Source organism: Ursus americanus, chromosome 17 (assembly GCF_024610735.1).
Source record: "Ursus americanus isolate L20-20 chromosome 17, mUrsAme1.1.p, whole genome shotgun sequence".
NCBI classification, from domain to species: Eukaryota; Metazoa; Chordata; class Mammalia; order Carnivora; family Ursidae; genus Ursus; species Ursus americanus.
Window position 1 is genome coordinate 9,103,485 of NC_142143.1, and position 17,661 is coordinate 9,121,145.

The 17,661-nt window shown below is 50.4% G+C and overlaps 1 protein-coding gene and 1 long non-coding RNA gene across 6 annotated transcripts in view; one reads left to right on the plus strand and one right to left on the minus strand.

Moving 5' to 3' along the window:
* The window catches only part of TAB1 (TGF-beta activated kinase 1 (MAP3K7) binding protein 1), a 33,224-nt gene extending 26,739 nt beyond the window's left edge, over positions 1–6,485 (minus strand). The window contains exons 1-2 of one of the 5 annotated variants that reach the window (XM_045780130.2): positions 4,102–4,239; positions 3,082–3,145 (exon numbers count right to left, since the gene is read on the minus strand). In XM_045780130.2, coding sequence (XP_045636086.2) covers positions 3,082–3,145; positions 4,102–4,172 — 135 coding nt within the window. In that variant the 5' untranslated portion in view covers positions 4,173–4,239. Of the gene's footprint in view, positions 1–249; positions 430–3,081; positions 3,146–4,101; positions 4,244–4,808; positions 4,940–6,400 lie in introns of those variants that run through there. The other 4 variants (XM_045780134.2, XM_045780132.2, XM_045780131.2 and 1 more) reach the window with 4 other exon arrangements.
* Positions 319–17,077, plus strand: LOC123780923 (uncharacterized). Its single transcript, XR_006776542.2, has 3 exons — positions 319–387; positions 3,017–4,063; positions 14,667–17,077. It is a non-coding gene; the product is annotated as an uncharacterized LOC123780923 (long non-coding RNA).
* The last annotated feature ends 584 nt before the right edge of the window (positions 17,078–17,661 follow it).

Below are 17,661 nucleotides of genomic sequence, written 5' to 3' on the forward strand. Positions count from 1 at the left end.
TCCGCTGTCGATTCCACCCCACTGCCAAGTCTCTTGCTTCCTTCCTCCACATTTCTGAACAATTTTCAGAAAGGTCGTGTATTTCCTATTCACACACACCACCCCCTTCCCCACCCCTGCACACACTGATGCATACTTTCTCCCACGCCCACAAAGGCCAGGCCTGCCAGCAGCAGCAGCAGCAGCAGCAGCAGCAGCAGCAGCAGCAGCAGCAGCAGCAGCAGCAGCAGCGAGCGGCGGCACCCGCACCTGGAGCCGAGAAGGGGGCACCCCGCGCTCACACAGCCGAGTCACAGAGCTGCGTAAATACATTCCACAGGGAGTCTGCGCCGCTTTCCTTGATGGGTTACAAATTAATTTCTCAGAAGAAACTGAAAACAAAATACGGTAAGAAAGAAGGCTGTTTTAAAAAGCTGAATTTTGGGGGCGCCTGGGTGGCGCAGTCGTCGGGTGTCTGCCTTCGGCTCAGGGCGTGATCCCAGCGTTCTGGGATCGAGCCCCACATCAGGCTTCTCTGCTGGGAGCCTGCTTCTTCCTCTCCCACTCCCCCAGCTTGTGTTCCCTCTCTCACTGGCTGTCTCTGTCAAATGAATAAAAAAAATCTTAAAAAAAAAAAAAGCTGAATTTTGGGTGCCTGGGTGGCTCAGTCGGTTGAGTGTCTGCCTTCTTTGTCTGGGGTCATGATAACAGGGTCCAGGGATCGAGCCCTAGAGCCCGACAGGGCCAGCTCCCTGCTTAGCAGAAAGTCTGCTTCTCCCTCTGCCTCTCTACCCTGCTTCTGCTGTCTCTCACTCACTGCCTCAAATAAATAAATAAAATCTTAAAAACATAAAAAAGCCCAATTTTGACTTGTGTAAGGCAGCTCCCCAAATTCCTATTTCAGTATGCCAAGTATTGATAGTGACCCAATTGCACATAAGTAGTGAAAGGTGTTACAACCCCCGTATGCACAGACCCTGAAGCAACCTCATACGCATATGCGACCGTGTCACAGAATAACAGTCCATAAAAGTCCCCGCACAGATTCATCTGAAACTCCTGGGCAGCAGAAGTGGACAAAGCATGGTTCCAAGTACAGGCCACAGCTTGAATATCAAATTATAGTATGAAAAGGCTGAGTGTTTTTGTGGTGAAAGCACCCGAATTCCTTGGAGGCAAAAAGGAAGCTCAGAATCAGAGAATAATGCCCCCCAGGAAGATGGCTCAGGGCAGGGGGCGGGGGGGGGGGGGGGCAGCTGTTCTCTCTCTCCAAAAAGCTTAAAATACCCAGTGCCTCCTGCCATCTCTGTCTTTCTGAATGACCCCCTTTTCCTTCCCCACTCCTCTGGGACCAGCTCAACTCCTGGCCCCCACCTCTCCCAGCAGGGTTTTCATCAAAGGCTCTCTATGTTTTCATCACAAATATAGTCCTAATACATTCTTAAAGGGGCTACTAATCATTGTGGAGCACTTACTGTGTGCTGGAGCGGCTGGGCCACGCTCTAGTGGCGGATGAGACGGTCGTAGGTGATGGCCTCGTGGATGTTTTTATTTTAATGGAGGCATTTATTACGTGTATTAGAAAAAATATAGAGCCAGCACCTGTGATCTTGTAGATGCAGTTGCTCAAGATTTTTCTTTTTTTTTTAAGATTTTATTTATTTATAGACAGCCAGCGAGAGAGAGAACACAAGCAGGGGGAGTGGGAGAGGAAGAAGCAGGCTCATAGCGGAGGAGCCCGATGTGGGACTCGATCCCACAACGCCAGGATCACGCCCTGAGCCGAAGGCAGATGCTTAACGACTGCGCCACCCGGGCACCCCTCAAGATTTCTAAGTTAAAAAAAAAATTAATTTCAAGTTGATTTTCTTTTTATAATTAAGTACAGAATAGCCCAGGCAACACCAAACTCGATTCTCTCAGCCCCAAATGTGCTCCTCTTCCAGAGATTCTCGGTAAAGGGCACTGCTGTTGTTCCAACTGAAAACCTTGCAGTCCTTCTTGACTCTTCTTCCTCGGGTCATGCACCGCGCATGTGATCCACCCGCAAATCCTATCAGCTCTTCCTCCAAAGTACAGCCCTTCCTAAAAACCACTGAGTTTCACAGCACACTTAGAATAGAATCCAAAGTCCACACCAGGGTCCACAAAGGTCCCTTGGACCTTGGCTACCCCCACTCCCCCAATGCACTCTACTCCAGCCACGCTGGCCTCCTTGGTGCTCCCCAAACACACAAGCCTTTGCATCCCTATTCCCTCAAGCAGGAATACTCCCTCCCAAATCCCCTACTTCAACCCCATGTTGAGAGGTCTTCCCATACCTCTCAAACGGCCCCTTCATCATTCTATGAATCCAGACTATTCTTCCTCACAGCACCACCTGATGTTACAGATATTATATTGTTTGCAATCTGTATTTACTCATTGTGACTGTCGCCCTTATTAGAATAGAGGCTTCATGAGGAAAGTGTCCCCTGTACGCACACAGTATCTGCCACATAGTAAGTGCTCAGTGACACCTGAATGCTCTCAGAACTGAAGGTGGAACTTCAGGGCTGCACTGTGACCATGCTAGGCTAGGATAGTGATGTGTTAGTTCATTTAATCCTAACAACACTCCTGGAAGTCCTTTCTGTTGGGAACCAAGGTTCAGGGATGTTAAGTGACTTGCCCAAGTCCATATGAAACTTGTACTTTTTGTTAGGCTGCGAAGGGCCCAAGTTCCTCTGAACACATCAAGCTACCTTCAAAAGCTCTTCTTCTCTTCAAAAGACCTTTTAAGGTACCATGCTGGCTGGGGACCAAAGGTAAAACTCCTCAGTGCTCTGCCATCTGGCCCCAGCACGCCCTCCCAGCACCACGTTGTCAGCAAATCCCCAGCCCTTCCTGTGAGCCTCCACTGACCCAGTCAAATTAGGCCATCCACAGCCCCTCACCAGTGATGACAGAGTGCCTTACGCACTGTGTTAACAGTAGATAGCTCCCCGTGCTGCAAATGCAATGAGAGTGAGCACACACCTTATCTTTGTATCCCCAGGCCCTGCAACCACAGAGTAGGAACACTCATGGCCATCTGCTCAATGGTATTTGAGCTGCTCTTACCAGACTCGGGACAGTGGAGACCAGGTCAGCAAGCCACACACCCTGCCTGGACACTCGAGACACCCTGTGAGTGGAGATGTCTTGATCATCCTTAGGGTGGGAGGGGCCCTGTGTGGACGTCACTGTCATCCCCCTTGCCTTTCATCATGACGCCCGGCGCTTAAAGCTAATCATCCTGTCTTAAAAAGATTCCACTTCCACCCAGGAACACAACCTGGAGCTAGCAAAGCTTCTGTTTAACCTGAGTCCCCTGGGTTCCATCACATTCAGGAGACAAGGAAGCTGGAAGCTACTCTTCTCAGCAAGCCCACTCAGCCCACAGCAGTTACCACTTCCAGCATTCACTACAGTCCAGCCTGTATTTCTGGAATTTTTAGAACGGGTAAATTTATACCGGGCCCCTGGCCTTTGGGAGTTTACAAAGCAAAGGGCCGGGCCTACCTAACTCAATGACAAGACTGACCTGCAGAGCACTAGTAAAATAAAAGGGCAGCGAAAGGTGTGGAGGGGAAGAGAGCAATGCCCCCTGGGGAGACCTGGGAATTGCTGTCGTGGAAGAGCAATTTCAAAACACAGTCTACACAAAGCTTGTCATTAGTACACAGCACTGAAGGTCATCCCTTCCTCCAATTCTGATGCTTAAGACCTTCGAGGGCAGGAGGGCCAGTGTCTGCGGTCTCTCTGTAAGGCCAAGGCCAAGCACTGGACATGGCTACAAATGCTTTTTTACAAATACTTATTGAGTGCCTGGCACCTAGTGGTAGTAAGTGCAGATCACAAGTACGGGAGGCAGACGAGCGCACAGGCAAGCACAACAGACCGCCCCATCTGGGGAGGACCCGGGCCTGGCACCCTACACTGGCAGGTCGAACAGGCTCCTGGCGCCAAGACGTGTGTGCATCCATGTGCACACGTGTCAGGAGGATGCAGGGGCTGTGAGACACCAGTGACAAGCCCATGAGGGCCAAGACCGGGGGTAAGGGTGAGTCTCAGGACAATCCTCCCACTGCCCGCTCTCACCTTACAGTTAAGGAAACTGCGGCACAGTGCGTTAGAGCCAGGACCAGATCCCGGGCTGCCACTCTGGTCATACCTTCCCTAGCGCCTAGAGGTTAACAGGGTTTCTGGAATCAGACTGCCTGATTTTAACCCTGACTCTGCCACTTACGAGCTGTGTGGCCTTGGACAAATGACCGCCCCTCTGTGCCTCAGTTTCCTCACCCGTCCAACGGGAATAACTGTAGTACCTACCTCCCGGGGCGGTTTATAAATTAAGCTTACAACGTAAAACAACTGGCAGAAAACCTGGGAGATGATAAGCGGTACAGAAGCGGCTGCTGCGGCTGTAACTGTTACTACCCCACGGCCGCTTGGGGCCGGGGGTGAGCTCACCACCCGGGCTATCTCCGCCGCAGCGCGCCACGTTCCCTTCCGGCTGGAGGACGCTCCCCACCCTCGACGCGCCCTTGACGCTCGGGGTCGCTGGACCGCGAATCCCAGCCCCCGCGACGACCGGGCGGCAGCGCGCACGCGCGGGCGTCGCGCGGCCGCGCCCGCCCCCGGCCAAGGGAGTGAGGGGGGCCGGCCCGGGAGAGGGGAGGTCGACGGCCACACCTCGCCAGGGAGAAGGAGGCGGCCCAACGGCGGAGAGGGATCCGCGCCTGCACCCGACAGGGCCCCCCCTTGGGCTCCCAACCCCCAGCCCGGAGAGCGAGTCGGTTCCTCACACTCTGCAGCAGGCTCCTCCTCTGCGCCGCCATCTTGGAGGGACCCCCGCGGGTGCGACCGCCTCCCAGCAGAGCAGGCGAGAAGGGCGGCTAGAGCGGCCTGAAGCCCGCCGGGAGGATCAGGCTGCCAGGGAGCACGCGCACAGCGCCACCCCACGGCCAAAGTGGGAAGGGGCCGTAGAGGAGTGTGTGCGCAGGCGCTGTCTTCCGCCTTTTCTCTCACGGGGGGAAAAGGGGAAGGTTTGCCTAAATGATTGCCTGTCGCGCGTTTTATTTGAGCATTTTCTCCAGGATGCTTTTCAGGTGGGGCTCCTAAGACACCGGATTTGCGTTCTTTATGGACACTTTGGGCGTGGGGTCCGGTGAATTATTCATTCACTCGATAAATATTCATTGGGTGGCCATGCCTCGCCCTATGGGGAGAAGCAAGGAGGACACCCTCAGAAAGCGAATGTGTTAATTGGGGAGGACATCATTTACATACAGAAGTCATTTCGAGATGGGCTAAATGGTAGGAAGAGAAGTTTATGGATGTGGCATGGGAGTGGAGGGCAGGCCAGGCCGAGGGCACGAGAAAAGGGAGCGTGTGAATGTGGGTTCGAGAAGCCTGCACATCACAGAAGGTCTCTGTGACTGAAACAGAGGTGGAGGGGGAGTGAGAAGAAGGGCTGTGGGATGGGTTCTGACCTTGCCTGCCCCAGGCTGGAGTTGGGCTATTCATGTGTTGGACAAAGGAAAGTTGTTGACTTCTGAGCAAGCCAGGGACATGATCCCATTGGTAGAAAGATGCATTTGACTACTATGTACAAAACAGATGTTTAGGAGCATTGGAGTGAAGACCAATTAAGGGACTGTTGTGTTAGCTCAAGGCAAGAGGTGATAGTAGTTTGAGTCGGCTGCCACTGCCAAGTGGATGGATTTTATTTAGATGAAATTGTCGGGGCTTGATTCATGGAGTGGTTGGGGTTGATGATGGAACGAACTTTGTCAAAGATTCTCCCAGATTTCTGGAAAGAACAGCTAGAAAATGTTTGGGGGAGGGAGAAGGGAATGAATGACCTTGAGTTCAGTTTGGACATGTTGAATTTAGGTGCTTTTAAGACATGCAAGAAAAGTCAGATCAGTCATGAGATGGAGAGATCTAGAGAAGACTGCAGCCAAGGAGCAGGAGGGGCTGGAGAGGCGGGGGAGCAGAGGCACATAGAACTCAGCAGGAGGAGGGCAATGGTAACAATGTCACATACTTTTGAGAGATCTAGTTAGAAGATTACTGAAGAAAGTCCATTAGGTTTAGCCATCCAGAGGCCCTTAGCCCAGGCAATTCAGGTAGGAAGGTAGCACAGAAACCCAGATGCAGTGAGTTGAGGAACAGGTGGGATATGGGGACATAGAGACCTTGAGAACTGGCAATTCTTCCCAGTTGGTGGGCTGTGAAGAGGAGAGAGGGAAGGAAACATGAGATTAAGTGTGTTTTCTTTTAGGTTGTGAGAAACTTGAGGCTATTTAAATGCTGAAGGAAAGGCTTACCAGAGAAGAGCTAACAATTTGGAAGACAGAAGGGGAGGCCATCTAGGTCTGGGATGGTGACTCACCATCTTGTCCGACCAGCATAGTTCCATGTGGCCCAAGATGACTGCTTGAACTCCTGCTATTTTGTCTGAGTTCAGCCAGCAGGAAAGAAAGAGGAAGGGAGGAAGGTGGCACTTCTCTTCCTCTTTTTTTTTTTTTAATTAAACATTTACTTGCAAGCAACCTTCCCTTTTAAGGAGACTTCCAGAAGTTCCATCTGATGTTTCTCCTTACATCTCATTGGCTATAAACTAGCCCCGTAGCCACATCCAGCTGAAGGGAGGGAAGGAAACGCAGCCTTTGGACTGAGCTACAGTGTGCCCAGCTACAGTTTCTGTCACTAAAGAAGGATTGAGACGTGCATGCTAGGGTGCTGTGAACAGTCTGTGCCACAAAGGGGAGTGAGGGGTGGGGGGCAGGCGGTTTGTTGAGGAAGAGTCTGGAAGGATTCAGAATTTGGAGCCCAACCCACTCCATTCTAATCCCTAACCCATATCCTGTCCCCTCTGTGACCTTGAACAAGCCACCTGAGCCTCAGTGTCCTCTATAAAATCAGGGTGGCAATTTACCTGGAGGACTGCAAAGATTAAATGAGATGCCACGGAAAGTGGAGTTTGGGATTGAGTCAATCGCCAGTGGCCAGTGATTTAATCAACCGTGCCTATGTAACGGAACCTCCACAAGATCCTGAACAAGGGGGTTTGGAGAGCTTTTGGGGTGCTGAATGCATCCACATGCTGGGATGGTGGCTCATGCCAAACTCCATGGGCCCAGAAGCTCCTGTACTCTGCGGACCCTTCCAGATTGACCCCTATGTACCTATTCATACGGCAACTCATTTGTATCTTTTATAATAGCCTTTTTACTAAAAATTTACTAAAATCAGCAAAGTAACTCTTTCCCTGAGTCCTGGGAGCTGTTTATACAAAAAATCATGGACCCTGAGAAGGGGGTCATGAGGACCCCTGATTTATAGTCAAATCAGACAGAAGTGGGGGTGGCCTGGGGATCCACTACATACCTGAAGTAGGGAGCAGTGTCGTGGGACTCAGCCCTTAACCTGGGGGGTCTGGTGCTACTTCTGGGAGCTTACTGTTAGAATGGAGTGAATTAGGGAGCGCCTGGGTGGCTCAGTCATTAAACATCTGCCTCGAAGGCCCCCAGACAAGCCCGTGGTTCCCTGCCTCCATCTTTGCAGCCCCTTTCCCTCTTGACTACCTGACTCTCTTCACAGCTTCTGTCAAATCAGAGTCCTTCCCAGAAATTGTTTTTGTGGGTCTTTTTTTTTATTCACACACCAAGAATTACTCTCTCAGTCAGCGTTGATCATTTAAAATCATACTTATTGGGGTGCCTGGGTGGCTCGGTGGGTTAAACATCTGCCTTCAGCTCAGGTCATGATCCCAGGGTCCTGGGATTGGGTCCCACATCGGGCTCCCTGCTCCGCAGGCAGCCTGCTTTTCCCTCTCCCTCTGTTGCGTGTGCAAATAAATAAAATTTAAAAAATGTAAAAAATAAAATCATAGTTATTGTTTGTAGAGACCTTCCTGAGGGCAGGAACTGTGGCAGTTCGGCTCTCGGTCTCCTCACAGGCTCCAGAGAAACGGCTTAGGAAATGTGTGTGGCATCAAATTGGTTGAAGAGGCAGACAGAGCTGAATAGATACACTGGTAGATGAAGCAACTGGGGGACAGCCATCTGTCAAGGTCCCCAAGTGACTTAGAGGGGAGCTGGGACTATGACTTGGGGCTTCCATTCCCCACCCCAACTCCTCTTTCCACACCTGACCACCTAAATAATGCACTATGGTGGGCCCTCCTTCCAAAATTCCTCTGGTCTCGTTTTCCAGGTGATGTAGTTTTGGAATGTTGGTGTATTAGAAGAGTCTGGAGCTGATGGCCGAGAAAGGATTATTGAAACGACTTTGGTGCAAAAAGGTGGTTTTATGAAAGCACAGGGACAGGACCCATAGGCAGAAAGAGTCGCACTGGGGTTGTAAAGAGTGGCCAATTATATACTTTCAAGTTGGGAGGGGGTTAAGGATAGTGTCAATCTGTAAGGAGTTCGGAAGCAAGGTTTCCAGGACCTTGAGGGGCTAGCTGTTGTTTAAAAAGGGTCATTTATGGGGCGCCTGGGTGAAACAGCGGTTAGGCGTCTGCCTTCGGCTCAGGGCGTGATCCCGGCGTTGTGGGATCGAGCCCCACATCAGGCTCCTCTGCTATGAGCCTGCTTCTTCCTCTCCCACTCCCCCTGCTTGTGTTCCCTCTCTCGCTGGCTGTCTCTATCTCTGTTGTATAAATAAATAAAATCTTAAAAAAATAAAAATAAAAAATAAAAAATAAATAAAAAGGGTCATTTACTACTGTCTAGTAAAACCTTAGTCGTGAGACCCTTCAGATGTCTATCAGCGGACCCGCATGCTTGGAGGATGACTGCTAACGTCTGTCTTGGTGGGGGCGGGGGGGGGGATTTTCCAAAGGGATTTTTACAGGATCCTGGAGGTTGGGCTAAGGTCAAACAGGTGGCCTTTTACCTCCCGGCAAGTATTCACAGGGAGGCCGCTAAGCTCCTGGAGGAAGGTTACTCTGCTTGTCCCAAGTACTTGTCAATGGGCTACAAAGGAAATTTAATTTTTTTCTGCATTCCTTTTGCCTTTGTTCTCCACATCAGTGAGACGGGGAAATCTGCTGTGGACAGACCCCCTTCTCCTCTGGGGACAGCGTGCCTGGGAACCAGGTTGTGATGTGAATCCTGTTTTCCCCAGGACAGCCCTCTGGTTCACACTGGGGTTTGCAGTCAATCCCAGACAAGCCAGAGGAACAAAGATACCACAACTACTGACCTTGATAACCACTTCGACAGCCAGAGAGAGCTCCAGGCCCCCTCACCAGAGCCCAGATGGAAGGGCTGTCTGGCAGGGACCAGGGTCCCAACACACTGTGAAGTGTACACATGGCCCAGAATATCCGATCACTCTGTGCCCCTGCACTGTAATGTTTCCAAACCCCAGACCGGGAGGAAAAGACAGCCATGCGGCATGGGAGCCGAGAGGGCTGGGCACGGAAGGTTGGAGAGGCCCCGTGTCATAGGGTCTGCAGCGAGGCTTTCTCTCTCTGCTTCTCCAGCCAGCTCCCTGCGAGCCGACAGCTTCCACCCGTCCCTTGCGCGGCTTCTCACTGGCTGCCGGGCCCCTGGTTTGCAGATCGCAGCTGGCAAAGATGGTGCTAAGGGTGCTGGAGAATGTTTTGAAGGGCATCCCACCATCTGCACGCCCACCTTCCTTCTCAGCTTCTCCCTTCTGGCTGGGAACCCAGGCAGGTGAAGCCTGGCTGCCGAAGGAGAGCGCAGAGACCACCTGGCACCGGGCTCTTTGCCTTTCTGGATTTTTCCCGGCGCAAGCATTCTGCCATGTGGCCGCATGGCCTTCATATTCATCATCTTAACTGATGCGTCGCGGTCCTTTGACTGGACGTGCTCTCGTTTCCAAATGTTCGCCAATAAGCATGTTTCCAGCGGGGTGTGTGTGTGTGTGTGCTGTTACAAATAGCTCCGCCACAAACAATCATTTATGGGTTTAGAAACCATTTACTGAATTTCTTAGAGAAGCACAATGAAGTATATAAGGGGGAGGGGAACGGTTTGCTTTATTTTAGAAAAGAGAAGAAAGAAAACGGGAGAGCTGGGACCAGTGAGGCAGAATCTGTGTAACCTGGGCTGATGGGCCTACAGGCTTTCTTGGTGCTGCTCTCTCTCTTTTCTGTGTATGGTTGAGATCGTTCATAATAAAAAATTAAAAATGCAAACATGGTCCCTGTCCTCAGCTCACAGTCCCATGGGGGAAACAGATGAGAAACCAGGATCTAGAAGAGCAGTGTTACAAGTGCCGGGATGGGGCTAGGGGACCCAGAGGAGGGCTGCTTACCTCTGATTTAGGAAATCAGGGAGGGCTTCCCGGAAGAAGGGACCGCTGATGACTGAAAGATGGGGAGAAGGTGGTCACGTGGCACTGAAGGGAAGGGTGTTCCAGGCAGAGGTCCTGTCGGAAGCAAAGAGCCAGCAAAGACAGAAAGTGACCCAGATAAAGCTGGGTGCCATGGTCCATCTGGCCTGAGTGTAGGTGAGGTCGAGCCATAGCCGGAGCAGAAGGCAGGGGCCCGCCAAGAGCAGTGCGAGAACCTCAGTAGGAGTCGGTGGCCTCTCGGTGCTGGGAGCTGGAGGAGGGTGCAGTCACATTGGGATCTGAGGACTCCTGTGACTCCCGGATGCAGGACAGAGTGTGGGTGGTGGAAAGAGACCAGAGCACCCTCCTGTTTGCAGCTTCTTTCTTCTCTTGAATGCCTCCCCTGAGATCATTTCCAGAATGCTCACCCCACACCCACCCCCCACCACACTGTGCCCTCGATTTCTTGGCTGTTTTTGGTTTACCTCTTCCAAGAGGCCAGGACCTCCTTGAAAGCAGAGGCTAGGTCTTACTCATCTCTGCAACCCCAGCGCTTAGCTCACACAGCAGGCACTGAATAAATGCTTGTGAATGAGTGAACTTCCATGGCGCAACTCCCCGGTGCCAGGCACTACTCTCAGAGCTTTACACATATTCCTTTGTAGGCAGGGTCTTCATGCCCACGCTCCTGGGATGTGTTACTGTTAGCCCTGGGTTAGTTCAGTTCCTCCAAGAAGCCGATGGCAAGACAGGATTTGAGAGGAAAAGGAGGGGGAGCCTGAGAAGGCAGGTCTGACTCCTGGGGGAGGGTTGGGGAAGATTCTCAGACAGCAGACAGTACGGTTGGGCTGGGCAGCTGGAAAGTGGTCCAGCTAAAGTCATTGGTTAAGGGAGTGCTGTGCCCCATGGGAACCGGCCTGTATAGCTCCCCTTTACTACGGCCCTGGCCAGGGGCAGCCTGTTCCTGCAACCTTGGCAGAAACACCAGAGTGGGTCCAGAAGGCAGCGGGAGCCTTCTGTCAAGGGTGTGCACAGTTCCCATTTTACAGGTGTGAAAACCGAGGCCCGAGAAGTAGGGTCACTTGCCCATGGTCGCACAGATTGAGCTCCTTTGGTTCAGAGGCCCTCTTTGTGACCCCCTACTCTGTAACCGTGTTGTTATACATTGAATTTGTGTCCCCCAAATTCATATGTGGAGGTCCCAACCCCCAGTGCTTCAGAACATGACCTCATCTGGAAATGAGGTCCCTGCAGAGGTAATTAGCTAAGACGAGATCGCACTGGAGTAAGGCAGGCCCCTGATCCAATATGACTGGTGTCCTCATGAAAAGGAGAAATGTGGACACAGAGCCACCCAGAAGGAATGCCATGTGAACAAGGCAGAGAGAGGGGTGATGTGCCTACAAGCCAAGGACTGCCAAATATGGCCAGCGGCCGGGACACAGCCTGGGACAGGTCCTCCCTCACAACCCCCCGAAAGGAACCAACCCTGCTGACACCTTAATCGTGGGCTTTCGGCCTGGGAGACGACACATTTCTACTGTTTCAGCCCCCCACTTGTGGTTCTTTGTTCCGGCAGTCCTACTGACCTAACACAGTTTGGACATCTTCAGTGGCAGCTAATCATGCAAAAACATGTGAGCTGGATTTCTGGAATGTTCTCCAGCCTCTCCCCACTTAGTCGCTGTGCTCCCGGCTGATAGCCTGTCTTAGGAAAAGCTATTCTAGCTGATCTCCCGTGGCTCAACCCTCTGGAGGATATCTGGGCAGGGTACAGCTCTGGCCACAGCCATCCCCACGCCCAGGTGTGGCCACCCTCCCGCACCTGCCCCTCAGTTCCATCGGTGAAGGCCCCTGGCTTCCGAGCCATCCAAGGGAAGCGGGTTCTTCTGAGGCCAACCCAGGACCATCTGCCAGGCAGGCTGTTTCCCCACTTGGTAACTCCTCGGGGACCCTCTCTTTCCAGGCACTCCAGACCCCAGTTCTTCTAGGCCCCCACTGCCCACCCTGGGCTTCAGGAGCCCAGAGAAGGGGGAGCTTGCTGGAAGATGGTCAAGAGCTGACAAAGGCAAAAGATGTCTTTCCCGAGCACCCAGACGGCTGTGGAAAAAGAAAAATCAGAGCACTGTTGGAGCACTGTTAGCTGTGTGTCACCCCATTCCGCCTTTCATTCAATAGAAGCTTCTCACCTCGTACCTACTACGCGTCTGACCTTTGTAGAGGGTAGTATATGCCAGGTGACTGAGTGCACAAACTCGGGACACAGAGGGACCTGGTTCAAGTCCCAGCTCAGTCGCTTACTGTGTGACCTTAGATGAGTTGCTTAACCTCTCTGAGCTTCCTTTGCCTCACTGGTAAATGTAAGTAATTTTACCATCACTTTTGCAGGATTTTTTAAAGAAAGATTTTATTTATTTATTTGAGAGAAAAAGAGAGAGCAGAGAGGGAGAGCACATGAGTGGTGGGGAGGGGCAGAGGAAGAGGGAAAAGCAGACTCCCTGCACTGAGCAGGGAGCCCGACTGCAGGCTCGAGTCCAGGGCCCCAGGAATGTGACCCAAGCCGAGACGGCAGACACTTAACTCACCATTGCAGGATTGCTAGGAAGATAGAATTGCTGTAAGCAAAGGATTTAGCATACACCCAGCACCCAGTGAGTAAGTGAGGGCTCCGTGGCCTTATTACTGCTATGGAAGTTTGAGAGGTGAGTAAGGTAGAGTCCTTGCCCTTAAGAAGCATTTGCACACTTAAAGAAGACAAGCGTGAATCAGTGATTACTGAACACATCATGGGTTCAGGATAGAAGGACTGACACACTGGATGAGGTGGGGAGGAGGCAGGGAGGAATGAGGATAAAGAGGCAGAAATCCAAGAAGGCTTCTTGGAGGAGGCAGCAACATTGGGCAATTTATCTAACTTCTCTAAGCATCTGATCAATTGTTTATTTTCTTTAATAAGTAACTCTTAGGTAAAAAGAGAGTGACCAAAAGCAGATCAGCGGTTCCCAGATGTGGGAAGAGGTAAAAGGGCCCAAGGGAATTTATTATTATTATTATTATTATTATTATTATTATTATTGGTGTTGGGAGTGTTCTATGATTTGGTGATGGTGGTGGTTACACAACTGTATATTTTTGTGAAAACTTATCGAATTGTACACTTAAAAGTGGTGAGTTTTATTGTGTGTAAATTATACTTCAAGAAAACTGATTAAGAAAATAAAAAAGATCTTTTAAATCTTTTTTTTTTAAGATTTTGTTTATTCATTTGAGAGAGAGAGAGAGAGCACAAGCAGGAGCTGAGGCAGGCAGAGGGAGAAGCAGACTCCCCACTGAGCAAGGAACCCGATGTGGGGTTCGATGCCAGGAGCCTGAGATCATGACCTGAGCTGAGGGCAGATGCTTAACTATCTGAGCCACCCAGGCACCCCTAAAAAAGAACTTTTAATGTGGTTTTATATCTTATAAAAATAATACATATTTAGGGGCACCTGGGTGGCTCAGTCGGTTAAGCCTCTGCCTTTGGCTCAGTTCATGATCCCGGGATCCTGGGATTGAGGCCTGCATTGAGTCCTGGGATTGGTCCTGGGATCCAGCCCCACTTTGGGAGCCCTCTGCTCAGTGGGGAGCCTGCTTTTCCCTCTGCCCCTCCCCTCACTTGTGCCCTCTTGCTCTCTCAAATAAATAAAATCCTTAAAAAATAAAAATAATACATATTGTGGAAAATGAAAAAACAAGAGCAGAGAAAAAATATTAAATCACCATATCCCAAGACCCTTAGATACAACTACTATTAACAACTTGGTGGGACGCTTGGGGGGCTCAGTTGGTTAAACATCTGCCTTTAGCTCAAGCCATGATCCCAGGGTCATGGGATCAAGTCGGATCCAGTCCCACATCGGGCTCCTTGCTTCCCGTTTCTCAGGATTATACTCAAGGTTGCATCGCACATTGCCGCAGACCCGAATTACTTAACCTTCTCTGTGTTAAGAATGCTTCTGACCATCTGGAGAAGCCCTCTCTCAAAATAATATTTAACAGTGCATTGAGGGGCACCGGGGTGGCTCGGTTGGTTAAGCGCCTGCCTTCGGCTCAAGTCATAATCTCAGAGTCCCTGGATCGAGTCTTGGATAGGGCAACCTGCTCCGCAGGGAGTCTATTTCTCCCTCTCCCTCTGCCCCTCCCCCCTGCTAATGCATGCTCTCTCTCTCAAATAAATAAATAAATAAATAAATAAATAAATAAATAAATAATCTTTTGAAAATGCATAGAATAATATAGCACTGTTTACAAAGGAAACCAATGATAGTGAAGCATATTTATCAAAATATATTTTTTAATTTGTGCTACAGTGATCCAAAGTGTGAGACATGTGGAGCAGAGCCGCCCCAGCAGAGCCGCGAGCCGGCAGGGGGAAGCAGGGCAGCCCCCGTCCCGACACACTGCAATCAGCTGAACCCCACAATACCATCAGATGTGTGGTCATTGCTTGAACCGACTGAGTTTTGGAATCACGCCTTCCACAGCAAGGCTATCGATACAATGGGGGAAAGTAGCCTTCCTACAGAAAGCATCACCTAAGCTCATCGTTAGACCTGGAGCAGAAATGGCAAGGAAGCATTTGAAAGAGCATCCTGCGTCGTTAGGGAATCGCAAATTGAACAACAATGAGATACTACCACGCACGTGTTAGAAGAGCGAAAATCCCCAACACTAACGACACCAAAGACCCTTGACGAGGTTGAGCAACAGGAATTTTCCTGTGTTGCTGCTGGGAATGCAAAATTGTACAGACACTTTGGAAGTTCGGTGGCTTCTTCCAAAGCTAAACATAGTCTTCCCGTACGGTCCAGCCGTTGCTCTCCTTAATATTTACCCAAATGAGTGGACAATGTCATCCACATACGAAAACCTGCACACAGATATTTACGGAAGCTTTATGTATAATTGCCCAAACTGAAGCAACCCAGATGTCCCCCGACAGGTAAGTGGATGGACAACTGTGGTGCATGCAGACAACGGGATATGATCACAGATACCAAGAAGTGAGCTATCAAGCCGCAAAAAGACATGGAGAAATGTGAATGCATTACTGCCAGGTAAAGAAGGCAGTAGGAAAGACTACGTGCTGTATGATTCCAACTCTACGACATTCTGGAAAAGGCAAAACTGGAGACAGTAAGACAGATCGGTGGTTCCAGGGGTTCAGGAAGACAAGGGGAGGGATGAATAGGGGAAGCGCGGGGGTGGTGTAGGGCAGAGTACATTCCCCGTGTGATACCAGAATCGTGGATGCACCACACCGTGCCTTTGTCAAAACCCATACAATGTGCAGCGTAAGAGCGAACCTGATGTTAATTGATGTGGGAAACAAAGGCAAAAGAAAAATTAAATTTCCTTACTGCCTATGGCCCACTGACAAGACCTAGAAGCAAGCGGAGTAATCTTCCTCTAGGAGCTCAGCTGCCCCAATGTTGATACTTTGCTAAGGGCAAAAGGCAATCTTAGCCCGACCCCCAGGATCCCGTAAGCCTGCCTTTTTTTTTTTTTTAAGATTTTATTTATTTATTTGACAGAGAGAGACAGCCAGTGAGAGAGGGAACACAAGCAGGGGGAGTGGGAGAGGAAGAAGCAGGCTCATAGCAGAGGAGCCCGATGTGGGGCTCGATCCCAGGACTCTGGGATGATGCCCTGAGCCGAAGGCAGACGCTTAATGACTGAGCCACCCAGGCGCCCCTGTAAGCCTACTTTAACATATAAAAATTCCTTTGGAAGCTTCCTTTGTCTCTAAACCCCCCAAGGTACATGTTGGCAATCATCTCGGAAGCATATGACCCACCGATACACATCTGAAGGGTCTCACGACCAAGGTTTTATTAGACAGTAATAAATGACCTTTCCTAACAATAGCTAGCCCCTGCAGGGTCCTGGAAACCCTGCTTCCAAATTCCTTAGAGACTTACACTATCCCTAACTCCCTTCCAGCTTGAAAGCAAATAATTGGCTATTCCTCACGACCCCAGTGCAGCTCTTTCTGCTCGTGGGTCCTAGTCCTGTGCTTTGATAAAACCACCTTTTTGCACCAAAGACGTCTCAAGAATTCTTTCCGGTCCGTTGGCTCCGAACCCCAACATCTTTCCTACATCATTAACTATGGTCTTTAGTCAACAATAACGTGGCATTATTGCTTCATCAATGGTAAGCAATTCAGGCAGGATGTTAATCATGGGGGAAACTCTGGCGGCCGGGAGATAGGAAGTATATGGGAACTCTAGTTCCTGCTCCATTTTTATGTAAACCTAAACCCACTCTAACAAAATAAAGTCTAGGGGCACCTGGGTGCCTCAGTCGTTAAGCATCTGCCTTCGGCTCAGGGCGTGATCCCAGGGTCCTGGGATGGAGCCCCACATCCGGCTCCCTGCTCCACTGGGAGCCTGCTTCTTCCTCTCCCACTCCCCCTGCTTGTGTTCCCTCTCTCGCTGGCTGTCTCTCTCTCTGTCAAATAAATAAATAAAATCTTAAAAAAAAATAAATAAAAAATAATAAAAAATAAAGTCTATTATGAAGTGCAAAAACGAAAAAGGGCTGTAGTATAGATATGATATTCTCTCAGTGGTACATGGCTCACAATTCATTTCTTTAATCCAAATATATATAAACATGTATGGTCTTATTTTTCCCCCTGCAGTTTCTCTTGTCTTGAGCAATTGTGGTGTAAAAAGGAAAGTTTGGGCATGTTGGGGAGGGGCCTGGAGGGGTGTTCGCAGGGAAGAGTTGGGGGTGAGGAGGGGCTTGGGGACTTGGGACGCATGTTCCCTGTTCACCAAGGTAGGGCTGTGGCCGGGACCAGTCTTCCCTCCAGGCCAGTCAACTTCTAAAAAAAAAAAAAAAAAAAAAAGTTCTGCTTCTTATTAACGCATTTAATAGCGAGACCGCATAGCTTTGAACTGGAAACGAGCCTTCAAGAGTTCCGTGGCTCATTCCGTGGCTCCGTGGCTCTGCTGGTGGGAAAGCCCCCGGTACTGCTGATTCCACCGTGGCTTGCTGCCTGCATTCAGGAGTGAAGGAAGTGCTTGATCTCATCTAGTTGTCTCTGAAAATAAAGGTGCAATGTTTTTGTCCCCCATCCAGCCTCCCACACTCCTGTGGGACAGTCAGCTTCCTTTGCCCTGAGGCCAAATTCCTAGAAGCGGTTCCATTGGGTCAGAGTCTGCACACTGGTTAACTATTGCTGGCGGTTAGAGATCACCCAGCATTGAAAGGGCCTGTCCTCCCGCCTCCAACCTGCAGCCAGGGGTCCTCAAATTCTTCATCTCCGGGGCCACTCTGCTCTAACGTTCTGATGGA